Source organism: Rhipicephalus microplus, chromosome 5 (genome assembly GCF_043290135.1).
Source record: "Rhipicephalus microplus isolate Deutch F79 chromosome 5, USDA_Rmic, whole genome shotgun sequence".
In the NCBI taxonomy this organism is placed as follows: Eukaryota; Metazoa; Arthropoda; class Arachnida; order Ixodida; family Ixodidae; genus Rhipicephalus; species Rhipicephalus microplus.
The window spans coordinates 64,898,791-64,914,493 of record NC_134704.1 but is presented as its reverse complement, the minus strand read 5'-3'; the positions used below and the strand labels follow the sequence as shown (position 1 = coordinate 64,914,493).

Here is a 15,703-nt window from a genome sequence, read left to right as displayed (position 1 = left end):
TATGTAGTACAGTATAAACGTATAAGCGCGTAGAATCGCACCAGATCTCAAAACATGCGAATTGCGCTATGAGCGTTTGATTGAAAGACTTACCTATTTCAAAGCGAAAACACAGTTAATAAACATTGTCAGAAAGTGCGCAGCTGCGCATACGAGCATGACGCTTTGCTGTTATTTCGTTGTTCCCAAAAGGGGGTATCATGGCGTAGAGACACCTCGCAACTGTATTTGCGGTAGGTATTCTTGGGCAGTTTTAGTTAGCCAGTTTTACTCGCGCGTACTTTCCTTTCCATGTGGCATGGTTTAGGCGTCAACCAAACAGCGTAGCCAGGCTAGTGATTGAGAAGATGTCAAAGTGGCGCAATCGCGCTATCACATTCCACTTCTGAAACCGAAGCTCACGCGCGTCCAAGTTTTTTACAGTTTGTTTCTTCACTGCACTTTTTAAAGACGATATTAAAGACAACAGTCTTTCTTGGGGACCTTCGACGGAAAAATTTTACCCTGCCTGCCTGCCTGCCCGCCTGCCCGCCTGCCCGCCTGCCCGCCTGCCCGCCTGCCCGCCCGCCTGCCCGCCCGCCTGCCCGCCTGCCTGCCTGCGTGCCTGCCTGCGTGCCTGCCTGCCTGCCTGCCTGCCTGCCTGCCTGCCTGCCTGCCTGTCTGTCTGTCTGTCTGTCTGTCTGTCTGTCTGTCTGTCTGTCTGTCTGTCTGTCTGTCTGTCTGTCTGTCTTACAGCCCTTAACAATACCTGGAACGGCACCAAACGGCCAATCCTATTCGCAGCGCCCACCATTATTGCTCCAGGTCTAGCGTTCATAGTTGTGCGATTGCCAATTTAAAAAATTGGCAGATCCCACGTAGAGTGGGAATCGATGATATGTGAAGCACGAATGAGGAAGGTTGATATGTCACTCTACAATCAGCGCAATGTTACGAGATGGGGGTAAATTATGTCGCACATAACTTCCGTGTCTTGATAATCATGTTTGGATGCGTCGTTTACCTCCGTCATCTATTAACGTCACGTGATACCAAATTTAGTATAAGTGAAGCAGGTGAAACGGCCGCGGGCACGCAATGAGCATGGTATTTTGTCATTTTCCTAAATGACACGCTTGTCAGAATTATTATGTTTGCACCAGTCAGATACCTTCGTCATCCATGGACGTCACGTAACACCAAATTTACTATATGTGGAATTAGCAAAACAGCCACGAGCGCATCATGAAGGGCCCAATATACTCTGATGTAGCGTTGATGCGCGTGAACGCTGGGCACAGCGACGCTGCGTTAGCAAAACGCGAGTACTCTATAGTCCGACGCCAGGCGCGACCGGCGCGACCAGCGTCCATCGGCGCGGCCCGGGAGCAACCAGCGCGAAATGCGATTTGCTCGCGCCGATGCGTTACCCAGACAACACTGCGTCTCCCTCTTTTCATGACGGAGGGACGCCGGACGCGCTCAAATGCGCATGCGTCAAAGCAATGCAGCATGGCACGCGCCTGCGAGTATATGGCAATTGGATTGGATTGGATAAACTTTTATTTGGTCCTCCAAAACACAGATCACTGTGTTGCGGGCAGCTCCCACGTGGGGACTGAGATATATGGCAAGACTAGGGAGCATTCATGTGCGCGCGTCTCCGTGTTTTAAAACACGGAGACGCGCGCACATGAAGGCTCCCTAGGCAAGACCGGCGCCTAGCGACGCCGCGTGGCGCAACGAAATGAATGCTCGCGAGCACGCACTCCGCGTCACGTCTAAATGTATTGGCGCCTTGACTGTGGTTGAGGAGACGCGTGAGGTGCTCGGCAGGAGCAGTCGCTCATCGCGTCGGCTCCGGGTTTTCTGGATGTTTCTCGGCGGAAATCACCATATCCAGCGGATTTGTCGTTATGAATCGGCGCCACAAGTCATCGCGACCATCCTGACGAAAAATCAGATGGGAGGACTTGCATTTGACCATTTTATGTCCGTTTTTGTGTTCGCTGCGCCGGCAGAAGAGCCACCTGCATAGCATTCGCTGTAGACACCGCCGTCACCGATGCGACGCAGCTAGGCGTCGCGAGGAACCACGAAGAACGCGGCACCCTGCACGCTTGGCGTTTCGAGTTTTTTGACCAGATGGAAGCGACCGTGGAGGGAGAAAGCATTTCGAAAGAGTAATTTGAGGATAATACCGGGTGGCGACCGGTGGGATAGCGAAAAATTACAGAGCAAATGTTAGACCAACCAAACGAGCAGCATTCGACAGGGCAGAAGGACAAGAAACTGAGAGAACAACGGCTTCGCCAAATCACCAGAGGTAGCAGAATGGCGCCCCTTCCAAGGAAAGACTACAAGATAATTGTTCGACCTTGTGAGGGACTTCACGTCAGTGACCACGGTGCCGCCCGCATTGCCAACAGCGTCTACGAATCGGCTAATATACCAAGGGAAGTCCGAGAGCAAGACAGAATCTGCCTCAACTACCAACAAAACATTGTTGTGGTCAGCACTCCTGTCGAAGAACATGCCAACAGATACCAGCGGATTGCCTGTATCAAAATAGGCACGCAAGCTTTTTAAGCCAGCGCTTATGAAGCAGCCGCAGAAAACACCTCCAAGGGAGTGATCCGGGGAATACCGCTAGAAGACACTGCCCGAGATATAACTGAAAACGTTGTATGCCCCAGGAACCCAACTGCGCTCGTTACCAAGCGAATGGGCAATACCACCAATGTGATTGTACTATTCGACGGCTACCGTGTGCCAAGCTACGTGAAATACGGCGGGGCATCGCTAAGATGTTCACTGTACAGAAAACAACTGGACGTGTGCTATCACTGTGGACGCCTGGGGCAGAGGGCGGATGTTTGCTCCAACCCTAAAGATAAGGTCTGCCGAGGCTGCAGAATGCCAAATCCTGCCAAAAGCCACGAATCGAAGGCCAGGTGCCAGCTGTGTGACGAAGACCACCCCACAGCAGACCGAACCTGCAAAGCAAGGTATAAGACACCATTCCTAGTGCGGAAACGCCGCTGGGAAAGAGCCAGACAAGAACAAGAGAACGTGTCCCTCGCCGCACAAGACAGGCCATCTCACGCCAACGCAGCAAGGGACAACATATTGGAGTCCTCGCCCAGTTTGCCACATTAGCGGAAAAGCCGCTCAAGGTCCAGGAACCACTCCAGGTCCAGGAACCACTCCAGGTCCAGGAACCGCTCCAGGTCAAAGTCACGCTCCCAGTCAAGGGCCAAGGAACCCCGAAACCCCGGCGCCGATACATCGTTCAAGGTGAGCTGGGCAGACAGGGTCAAGGGGACGCGTGCGAAGGCGGAGGCTGCTTCTGACCAGAAAGTCGCCAAACTCGAGGCAGAGTTAGAACAACTGAAACAAATGATTATGCAAAACAATCAGATAATTGCCGCCATGAGGGAGGAGAATAAAAAATTAAGGGAAGAAATTCATAACTACAGAACAGGCACGGTACAATGCAATGATGCAATAATTATAACACAGGATAGTGTAACCAGTATGAAGGAGAGCAATGATTCCCCTCTCCCAAAACGTAAGGCTTTAGAGAACAACGACGATGGTACTAGCAAGCACAAGAAAACCAAGAGTGCTAACATGTTGCACAAAGGTCAAGAGGAATCTGAAGAATGCGTATATTTACGAATAAGCAAAGTTGAAAAAGTTGTGAAAGTTCAAAAATTGAGGCAATAAACGACATTAAGGAAACCATGGGAGCACAAATCAAAGAGTGGGGAACGGCTATTATGCAGCAAATTAACACAGTTATACAACAACAGCAGGTTCACCAGCAGCAACTAGAAAGCTTATCTACTAGGGTAACAGAACTTGAAAAATGCCCCTTTGCTACAGGCCTACAAGCCAGTGGAGTAGCGTCCTTTAAACCAATCATCAAACCTCCGCTACTAAAGCCGGCTATTATGAACCCGGCTCCTCCTCAGCAATAATTGTCGCCATGGACAGACGCAATAAATACGTATTATGGCAATGTAATTCTAGAAGTTACAGAAACAAGAAAGCCATTCTACACCACAATCTTAAATAAAAACCAGATATCATCATCATACAGGAGACGCATGGTCTCGCTAAGTTGTCTGGCTACTGCTCTGTTGGCAGTGCCGAGGGGGAGACTAAAGCCCTTACAAGCTTAGTGTGGAGGGACCACACGGCAGTGCAACACAGGGCACAGGTTACCGATAAAGAAAATATACTAATTGAAATCATGCCCACAAGAAAAACAGAGGACAGTGTGTTCATCCTAAACGTGTACAGTAGCCCGAAATTCACACGGCACAGATTTTTAACTCTCTTTAAGTGCACGCTTACCATAGCGGGTGACCTAGTTGTAATAATCGGAGGGGACTTTAATGCCCCTCATTGTACATGGGGTTATAAGCACGTCCACCCCAAGGGCAGGAATCTCTGGCTGTACTCGCAGCAGGAAGGGCTAACACTCATCACTGACCCCACAGTACCCACTAGGCAGAGGAATAGTGTCTGTGGTGATACCACGCCCGACGTTACTTTTATAAAGAACACGCAATCTGCGCGATGTCTGAATACACAGCAAGACTTTGGAAGCGATCATTCTATCATTGAAATCCAGCTTATTAGGGGGGCCCACCAAACCCATGGGCAAACATCTTATACTAGTTGACTGGGTTAAATTCAGAAATATGTGAAGGTATCACAGGAAGCATTACAAACATTGACCAATGGACAGCTAATCTAAAGAAGGATATTTCGGAGGCAACAAAAATAGTCCCACCGGAAGCTAAGCTTGAAATTCTGGACAGTAGGCTATTACATATGTGGGAAGCAAAACAAGGGCTACAAAAACGCTGGAAAACGCAGAAACAAAACAGAACGCTAAGAAAAAAAGATATCCACACTTAACAAGGAAATCGAACAATACGCACAACAGCCTTATTGCCAACAATGGGAAGAAACTTGTACCGCCTTGGACAACCAACTGAGCCAAGGCGAAACGTGGAATTTACTTCGACACCTCCTAAACCCAGAAGGCGCAAAAACGGTACACAAACAAAATATGAACAAAATTCTGCGTGCCTATGAATGCACAGATAAAGACTTTCTCAAAGAGGTCGCGCTTAAATACATATCCCAGGCACCTCCATGCACTCACGCCGATTACGTAGGAGCGCCGAATCCTGACCTTGATGAAGAATTCAGTGAAGCCGAGATACGAGCAGTTCTACACAAACTAAATACTACGTCGGCACCGGGTCCTGAAGCCATTACGAACAAAACACTGCAAAACCTAGACGATACGTCCATTGGCAAATTAACAGACTTTAGTATTGAAGGTTGGAGACAAGGCCACATACCGCAGCAATGGAAAACGGCGCACGTCGTGCTTATACCCAAGCCTGGAAAACGCCTACAGCTTGAAAACCTAAGACTTATTTCACTAACTTCCTGCCTGGGTAAGGTAATGGGACACGCCTTCCTGACCTGACTGACAATTTACCTAGAGGACAACAACGTACTCCCGTTTACAATGATAGGATTTCGGAAAAATCTCTGTACACAAGACGCGATGCTACAATTAAAACACGAGATCATAGATGACCCTAGCAGATCAACTGGAACCATTCTAGGGCTTGATCTAAAAAAGGCATTTGATAATGTCACCCACCAAGCCATGCTGAATCATGTCAGTAACTTAGGTTTAGGTGAGCGGACATATAATTACATCCGAAACTTCCTAACGGATAGACAGGCCAAAATCGTTGTAGGAGACCTCCCATCCGAGGAAATATCTATGGGTAGTGCAGGTACACCCCAAGGATCGGTGATATCACCTATGTTATTTAACTTAGTCCTAACTGGCCTCCCAAGTAGATTAGAAAAAAATAGAAGGTTTGCACCATACAATATATGCAGATGATATTACTCTATGGGTAAGCAACGGCAGCGATGGGTCAATTGAACAACGTTTACAAGAAGCGATCGGCACCGTAGAGCAATACCTAGAAGGAACTAGTCTCACGTGCTCAGCCGAAAAATCTGAGCTGCTTATATATAGACCAACATTAAAAGGCCGACCTCCAAAGCGCCACAACGCACTTACCTACACAGACATTACACTCAAAACACGAGATGGACACACCATACCCATTGTCGACAAGATAAGGGTACTGGGGTTAATAATAGAAGCCAAAGGCACCAACGGGGAAACCTTACGCAATATCGAAGCGAAGGTTTATCAAACGATGTGCCTAATCAAAAGATTTACGAATAAGCAAAGCGGCATGAAAGAGGCAAATGTCATAAGGCTAATCCACGCGTTTGTCATCAGCCACATTACGTATGTTTGTGCATACTATAGATGGTTCGCAGCAGAGAAAATGAAATTAAACAGCCTCATAAGTATAATCTACAAACAAGCGTTGGGCTCATGCAAAGCACAAGTACAGAGATGCTGTTAGAGCTAGGTTTACATAATACGCATGAGGAACTGATAGAGGCGCAACGTATTGCACAGTACGAGCGCCTCTCTAAAACCAAGACTGGCAGATGCATCCTGGAAAAATTAGGAATCACTAACCATGCACAGTTTGGCACCAAATGCGACATTCCTCGGGACGCACGGGCTAAGCTCACAGTACCTCCGTTACCTAAAAACATGCATCCCGTGCACAAACGCTGGTAGAAGGCTGAGCAGAGCCAAGACGATGACAAAGAGCTACGGAAACAACAAATAAGCGGTCTTCGTAGATGCCACTCGTTACAAACACAAAAGCTTCTTCGTCGCGGCTGTAGTTAACAATAAGAAACAATGCAGCACCAGTCTGACAATACACACGAGACGCGTTCAAACGGCGGAAGAGATAGCTATAGCTTTGGCCATATCACTAACTCACGCGTGTTATATAATCAGCGATTCACAAGCAGCTGAACTCAACTTTGCAAATGGCAGAATCTCCCCTGAAGCACTGCGTATTCTTAGGACAGGCAAAACCAACAAGACGACAGATGCGTTTGCATTCTATGGTTCCCAGCTCACATACCCGACACCACGGGAGATATCAAACCTAACGAGGTGGCACACAACGTAGCTCGAGGACTCACTTTCTGGGCTACGACTAACGTTGATCCCTCGTCAGAATTTCCGAAAGTGTGACAGTTGGAGGACCGAATGACAACGTTAAATGAAATTATGAAGCATTATAAATTACAGAGGCGTGTTTACCCCCCTCCTCATTATAAACTCAACAGGGCACAGTTTGTCCAATGGCGACAATTACAAACCAGATCCTATAGAAATCCAGCGCTGCTACATGCTATGTATCCAGAGATCTACGCGACCGCTCAATGCAAAGATTGTCAGGCACGAGCTTCCTTAGAACATAAACTATGGGAATGCCAGGGATTAAAACAGAGTAATGAGAACGCGGCCTCCACCGACAGCCTCCGCGTGCGTTGGCTTGCCGTGCTGCTCAGTTCAGCCCTGGACGATCAGCTATGGGCAATCTAGCGGGCCGAGGAAGCCGCTAGGAGGCAAGACCTTCTAGCCGACACCTAGGCGGGAGCCCTGCTCACTAAGACCCCGGATACAAAATAAAGTTTATTCCTTCCTTGACTGTGGTATGTAGTCATGTTCTCACATGACAAGCATCTCTTGATTATCATGTTTACACTAGTCACATACCTTCCTCATCAGTTGACGTCACGTGATACCAAATTTGGCATGTGTGAAGCTCGCGAAATGGCCATGAGCACATCATGAGTGTGGTATGTAGTCATGTTGTTGCATGACACGCATGTCGTCATTATCCTGTTTGTATGTGCCATTTACCTATGTCGTCCGTTTGCGTCGCGTAATACCGAGTTTGGTACATGTGAAGCTAGCGAAACGGCCGCGAGCGCATCATGACCGTGGCATGTAGTCATGTTGTTATATTGCCACTCTCCTCTGTGAAATCGACGACTTTTCTGATGTCAGCGCATTGGATACGATTTCACCGCATGCAAAATCTTGTGCTGACCTGGGCAGCCGCTTTCACGTTAATCCAGACTTGCCAAATTCACGAAAAGAGCGGCTGCTGAACCTCATGACGGAATTTTCGGACTGCTTCTTCGCAGCATCTAAAGTTCAACGTACTACCGTTACAAAACACCGCATTGTTACCGAGGAGTCCTCGCGGCCTCTTCGCCAACATCCATACCGTGTGCCCCCGAAGGAAAGAGAGGTGATTAAGCGTCAAGTAAAAGAAATGCTGAATGATGACGTCATTCGACCCTCGACCAGTCCGTGGGCGTCACCTGTTGTCCCAGTAAAGAAAAAAGACAACACACTACGCTTCTGCGTGGACTACCGACGGCTTAACAAAGTCACAAAACGCGACGTTTACCCCGAACCTTCACCGGGAAATGTCACAAAGGCACAGGGACGCAGGCACAAAAGCAGGGCGGTTACTTTCGTGACCAAAGGCCAAAAGCACGAACATCAGAGCACGCGCCCACAGAACTACTTCGTTATCCTCCTCAGATGTTGGCCACTATAGTTGCCAGCCTACCTTGCGTCAATATGACACTCATCTCATGTTTATCATGTTTGCATCAGTATCATACCTTCGTCATCCATTCACGTCCCGTAATACCGAATTTGGTTTGAGTAAAGCTAGCGAAACAGCCGCCAGAGCATCATTAGCGTGGCATGTAGTCATGTTGTTACATGACACGCATTTCATGATTATCATGTTTGCACCAGTCACATACCTTCGGCATTCATTCACGTACCGTAGTACCAAATTTGGTGTATGTGATGCTAGCGAAACAGCCGCGAGCACATCATGAGCTTGGCATGTAGTCATGTTGTTACATGACACGCATGTCATGATTTTTATGTTAGGGTCTGTCACTTGTGTTTGCCATGCAATCATGTCATACCATACCAGTGTTGCAACATGTTATGCGAACGAAACCACCGCAAGAGCTGCGGGATCATGAAATGTAGATCATGACATTCGTGACATTCATATCATGATTTTCATGTTATGACTAGTCAAATATGTTCTTCATATAGTCGTGTTATGCCATACCAAGTTTGGTATCGATACTACTATCGAAACGGCGAGGAGAGCTAAAAGTCGTAGGTGGCCAGATAGATAGATAGATAGATAGATAGATAGATAGATAGATAGATAGATAGATAGATAGATAGATAGATAGATAGATAGATAGATAGATAGATAGATAGATAGATAGATAGATAGATAGATAGATAGATAGATAGATAGATAGATAGATAGATAGATAGATAGATAGATAGATAGATAGATAGATAGATAGATAGATAGATAGATAGATAGATAGATAGATAGATAGATAGATAGATAGATAGATAGATAGATAGATAGATAGATAGATCAAAGTCACCGAAGTTCGCTAAGAAAAGCTTCGCATTTAAAAGCAATCATCGCGCATATCTCAGGCGTCATAAAAACACGTCAATATATTATCATCATCATCATCAGCCTGACTACGTCCACTGCAGGACAAAGGCCTCTCCCATGTTCCGCCAGTTAACCCGGTCCTGTGCTTGCTGCTGCCAATTTATACCCACAAACTTCTTAATCTCATCTGCCCACCTAACCTTCTGTCTCCCCTTAACCCGCTTCCCTTCTCTGGGAATCCAGTTAGTTACCCTTAATGACCAGCGGTTATCCTGTCTACGCGCTACATGCCCGGCCCATGTCCATTTCCTCTTCTTTATTTCAACTATGATATCCTTAACCCCCGTTTGTCCCCTAATACCATATATTATATGTCTGCCTTTATGCTAGAAGAGGCACACACAAATAACTCTAAAGACTGTAGCGTTTATCAAGATGCGCTGACGTGCAACGCGATGCTCAAAAAGGTAAGTGTTTCCAACGTTTTGCTACGACGACACGGTGGTGGCACATGCCTGCTACTTTGCGTTCTACAACTTATTACTTCCGAGACTGGCGCGCATCTTTCTCCGCGTGCACACTCGCCTTCGTTTTCGAAGATAACTGCCAGATGGCGCTCGTGTCTAACGTGCCTCGATGCGCTCGTTCGTTTCCGCTACACGCTCGAGGCACTCTAACGCAGCACCTCCAGAATACCATTCCCCGATTTTGCTGCGCAGAACATCAAATAAGCGTTCTGTTCCCTCTTTCCGGACGCAAGATTATTTTCTATCGACGACATTTGCAGTGTAACAAGCAGATTCAGGCCAATTTTTATTTTTGTAGATACATCAGCCACGCTCGAAATTTTCTGAATAAAGATAATAATACACACTATCTAAACAAATCATGAAATACCTGCAGCTTTTTTTATCTGTATGCCAGAAAATGATTTATTTTTATATTCTTAAAATGTCTTTCTTAATGCAGTCAGTCAAAAGTACGTTGTTCTCAGAACATGTCCTTCTGTTGTTTTAAATTTCAATGTCAGATTTCTACCTGTTCCTCAACTTTTTCTTCACTTTTCCATATTCACGCCTGGATGGCATTTTTTTTTCTTTGTTTTATCCGTTCTCTGATTGCTGTACCAGGATCTGTTACTCCTGTGCAGCGCATGAGCATTATGACGCATAGGTGTCGCCCCAGGAATAAATGTTTCGAAGTTCAGATAAAATAAATGCATGGTTGAAAGCAATCTACTACCGAAGTGTTTTTCCATTTCAGAAGCATGTTTTCTTATATAATTTTGCAATTCCAAATATGCTGCTAAACTTCTTTTACCATCAATACCATGCTGGCGTCTATTGATAGTATATGTTCTTCTACACCACAGTTATAGCAATAGTTAGAGTTTTTCCGTTTGTATTTATTACTGTAATCGTGGTTTGATTATAAATCCGGCCTTGCGGTTGCGCTTTTCTCAGTGTTCGAAGGTTGTGCATCAAGACGAAGACGCCGAAGAAGACCGACTCGTCAACGTGTGTTGCCTACCAACACAAGCGGATCAGCCCGAGTCATGTGTAAGGGAGTCGCATAAACTATTGTTTCGCGAGTATTTCAACGTGGATTGTTTAGAAGTTTAAGAAGTTTCAAGAAGAAATGACGCGCTGGACTTGCAAATAGAGTTTGCTGAAGCGAAAATGTGCTGAGGGAGTGAAGAGCGAGTGAAGCACAATATTTATCGTATACGCGCTGGTCAGTCCAGACACTGATTGTAATCCTCCATACCTTCGATGACTGACTCAAAATAATGACCCATTTAACTATCTGCATGGGCAAGTCTTCATAACGAAGTTAGCATGCCTCCATACAGTCTCAGTAGCACGCGTGTTGAATCAATAGAGCATAGTTGTACATGGTTTCGCCCGCCGCGGCCGACCTTCGCGTCTATGAGAAATATAAGTTGAGCCCCTGTAGTGAACCGGCAAGACATGTTATCGTACGTGGTATCACACAACCTTCGTTTCGCACACAGTTTGGGAAAATGTGGAACCCGAGTTGGGCACCTGACCGCTATGTATAAAAAAGTGCGGCGGTCAGTGTACAGCGCTTCTTAAAGGGCCACGTTCTGCCATATATCGCTTTTGGTATATCGTCTTGCTTTTTCCCACTGCAACATTCCTTCGAGGGCCTGCGTTGTGCCTTCAGTTATAGCGTGTTTCATAAACACTTCGCCCGATTTCCTCAGCGGGAATGTTTACTTTTTACAGAATGGTGTGCGATATTGTGTCCATGTGCGCGTTGTTAAACGAAAGACAGCATTTTCTGCCTTTACTGATCACGCTCTTGAAACTAACGTGTATGCTCAATAATTTTATGTTCGAATAAGCCCTTAGTATATATTTGTTATGAAGTTAACGCAGCCAAATATAAGTATAAGTCACCCAAGACCTCCACTGTAGTGTGAGCCACAGCACAATTTATTTTCTCTAAAGAGGGTGTGCAATGGCAAATATTCTCACTCACAAGTACAAGCGTCCAGGCCTTTACAGTGGTTCTGGGATGTTAAACCCCACATATCAGTCAATAAATCAATAGGACGCGGCACGTCCAAACAACCCATTGAACATCGTAGTGCTTTCACAAAATTGTAAAGTTAGTCATACGTAGCGCGGTCAGGTTCATTCATGACATACTGAGTATGCAGAAGGTTCAATTCACCTCATGATCAACGTATCTTGTTATTTTTTGGCGGCACGTTGACACAACTAGCATAAACAAATTGCGTACGCAAACGTAACCACAGCCGCTGTACGTCTAATAGTCACAAATACGGTTATTTATTCAGTTTTTATTTGAAGAATGAGTCTACAGTAAAAATCAATGCATGGGATGACAAGTTTTCACCTTTGATTTCAAAACTGAAGTCGGGTGGTTTTCAATGAGTTACTTTTCAATAAAAACTGTGCATTATTTAATTTCTTGTTGAATAAGCACTCACTATGCGAAAATTTTACAAATAAGAAGCTGGAGTTTAAATTTAAGCATAATTCAATTGAAGCGAAGAAAGCAGGCAAAAATGCTTTGGAATTCCACAAGCACCGAAATGCAGCCTCTGAACGAGCCTCGGACCGAAATGCGCCACACAGACCTTTGCGGCAGAATGACATAATGGGCTGAGCCACTCAAAGGGTAAAATAAGGTATTTTTAAGCAACGCACTCTAGAAAATAAATAAGGTACTTCTAAGTATCGACCTCATAGGACAATGCTGCTGTTACAAATATAAAACTACCTAACACACAAAGTTCTGTCACAGAGTACCTGTCGTAAGCTCCACCCTGAAGTTTGTTTTTTAAAAAAAAAACTTCAGGTCTTCTACACCATAATGCATTCCCGATTTTTTTTCTTTTTTTAACTCGTTGCTCGATCACGGCGCGCGGTTGAGGCCAGAGAGTTCTTGAAATAGGGTACTCTCCCAAAATCACTCGCAAGCCTTTAAACAATAAATGTTTCTTCTCTCTCTCTCTCTCTCTCTCTCTCTCTCTCTCTCTCTCTCTCATAGTTGTCGCACACCAATATAAAGTCCCGTAGAATGCATTTGACAGAAAATGGGGTGATGTTCACGCACCATTCCCGTTGATACTTTTTGGAGGTATGCTGATAGAAATAAAAAAAAGGCGTTCCACTTTCTTAATAAATTTCTCTCTTGGTATTTTAAAAGTATTTAATCAAAATATGGTTAATCAACGTTTGTTATTACTAGTTTGTGTTCACGATTGTGGCGTAATCTATGTCGTCCCTTAATAAAACTCGTTGTTGGGCTAGTTGGTTATACATCATATACTTAGAAATTTGGCGCAACCTCGACTCACGCAAACACTCACACAAGCACACACACTTACACCAGAGCAACACACACGAGCGCTGCGTGTCGTGTGTGTTGCTCTGGTGTAAGTGTGTGTGCTTGTGTGAGTGTTTGCGTGAGTCGAGGTTGCGCCAAATTTCTAAGTATACTATGTCGTCCCTACCGTCATCAATTTCGATAAGCAATAAATGAGTTGATATTGAACCATGCAAGTTCAAGATTATCAGTGATACATCCCCGGAAAGAATGATACAACCAGAAGCATTCTTTGTTTATTTTTCTGTTTGTTTTCCTTCTTTGTTTTTTTTTCTTCTGAAAGAGAACCTTGCTTAATTTTAATGGCTAATAACGCGTGTTTGTTGGCAAACACAAGCCCTTGTGTAGTTACAAAGCCGAGAGTTGCAGGCAGGGAAGGTAAGCAGGGAACAATCGTCATCGTAGAAGGGAATTACAAATCGTTTTCATGCTCTGTGCTTTTTATTGATTGCAGCTTTTGGCAGCAGTGATGTTTATCGCGAGCGCTGTACTTTTGCCATTGGCATTACCCTGAACTCATCGTTCGTATTTCTCTTGTGCGTACTGCTTTCAGCGTCGCTAACCACAAGTTACGGCTTCATCGCGGTGGCCATTATTTACGCCGTGAGTACAATCACTCTAAATGAGCTTGTCAGCCACATAGTCTGTTACATGTGAGCAGCGGCAGTATATGGCAGAAACACCAGAGCTCTGCTTTCTCGTGCGTCGCCAGTGTACTTGGTCTGTTTGAGCGGAGGGTAGTAACTTCGTCCAGTGTTGTTCACGACGTAATTGCCATACGAATAAAAAATCTACTAAGGTGACTGGTATTTTAAAATACTATTTTTACTATTTTCCTCTATTATTTCCCACTTCGTCTAGCAGTAAATTACTCTTCATTGAACAGGTCGCCCTCATGACATAGACAAAATGAAAAAATATTCACTTTTATTACTACTCCTTAGAAATAATGCTCAGGATTGATTTCTTTTATTCTGATGACCTTACTCGTTTGACTTCCCTTCGGATCTTGAAAAGTTGTTCAACCAATACATCCTTTGAACGTGAACCAAGTGTAATTTGTATCATGCAATAAAAACAAAATAGAAATGCTCGGACTTTGTACAACGTACTTTGTCCACAACGTTCGTCACACAGTGCTCACGTAATGAAACATGTCAAATCAGCGTTTATGCACAACACTTTTCACATTACGTCCCAAGCACTGATGTTAAGAATATTTGTTCGGAAACGTATGCGCGCAATGCATATTTCATAATCTCGGTTTCCCAGTAATTCTTATTATGTTAATAGGTTCATAATGTTAATATATGAGTACTTTGACGTCATTGCGCGCGTTTGACCTCGTTGTCTGGGTGCACCGTTTCTCTTGTTTAACGACGGCGCCAAAAAGCCAATGTTATTTATTTTTTTACAAGAAGAACGAACACTACAGCACCTAACAGCGCTTAAAGGATGCTCGGACTGACATTTCTGCAACATTTATTCTATCATCCTTAGAAAAAGATAATCCTTCATTCACGGCATTCTAGCAGTTTTGTAAGGAATTATTCGGAAAATAAAGGGAAAAAACAAAGGTTTTACGAATACCTGAGCACCACTTCGAGCATTAAAGAGAACGTAGAGAATCGGTGGTTCTTTTTGTGTGTTCAATTGTATTAGGGCAATCTTTGTTTTATTCTGCATTTTTATCTATTTGCACATATTTTCTTGAAACTGTCTCGTTTTTATTTTCTTTCCCTGAGTGGTGGTGATGTATGGTGTAAAAGATTATTCGAAAAAAAAAACTGCTGAGAAAACGCTAATTTGGAAAATTCTGAAATATGACAAAAAGAAGAAAAAAAAAGAGACAGCAGTCGTTATCCTCCATCACAACACAAATTCTGACGCACATTTCATGCAACCAGACTCTTACGACACGCAAAGTTACTTCTTAGAGCTAGAGCTTGCTCAACGTGAAATGAGTGTGTGCTTGTGGAAATCTTTTACATTTACAGCGCATTCATTTCGCCAAGCACGGAAGTTACAAACGTGGCTTTCTTTTTCTTCCTTCGTCAAGTGACGTCTTGTACAACAGCCACTACATGAAAGCAACGAAACATGTTAAAGAAATTCCTGGGAGGTAACGCAATAAGAAATTGAACACACACTCCTTTTCTTTATTGTTCATTCTTTTTTGCTAAAACTTTAACCTCTCCTATTGGATCGTACTCGTTTAAGAACATGTATTACTCCTAAAGTAAATTGACGCGTCTGTCTTCTTTTACGCAATTTCCCAAAGCTATATTAAATATTTTTTACAGTGAACTTGTCGCACGTTTGTTGGATTTTCTAAAAAAAATTTTCGTGTTGTAGCGAGTGCATATTAAGCGTAGCATGTAGTC

The 15,703-nt window shown here is 44.5% G+C and overlaps 1 protein-coding gene across 4 annotated transcripts in view; it reads left to right on the top strand.

Moving 5' to 3' along the window:
* The window catches only part of LOC119174446 (venom serine carboxypeptidase), a 103,519-nt gene that overhangs the window by 47,576 nt on the left and 40,240 nt on the right, over nt 1-15,703 (top strand). For all 4 annotated transcript variants that reach the window (XM_075895630.1, XM_075895629.1, XM_075895627.1 and 1 more), the window contains 2 exons: nt 10,901-10,996; nt 13,873-13,922. In XM_075895630.1, the coding sequence (XP_075751745.1) occupies nt 10,901-10,996; nt 13,873-13,922 (146 nt within the window). The remainder of the gene's footprint in view (nt 1-10,900; nt 10,997-13,872; nt 13,923-15,703) is intronic.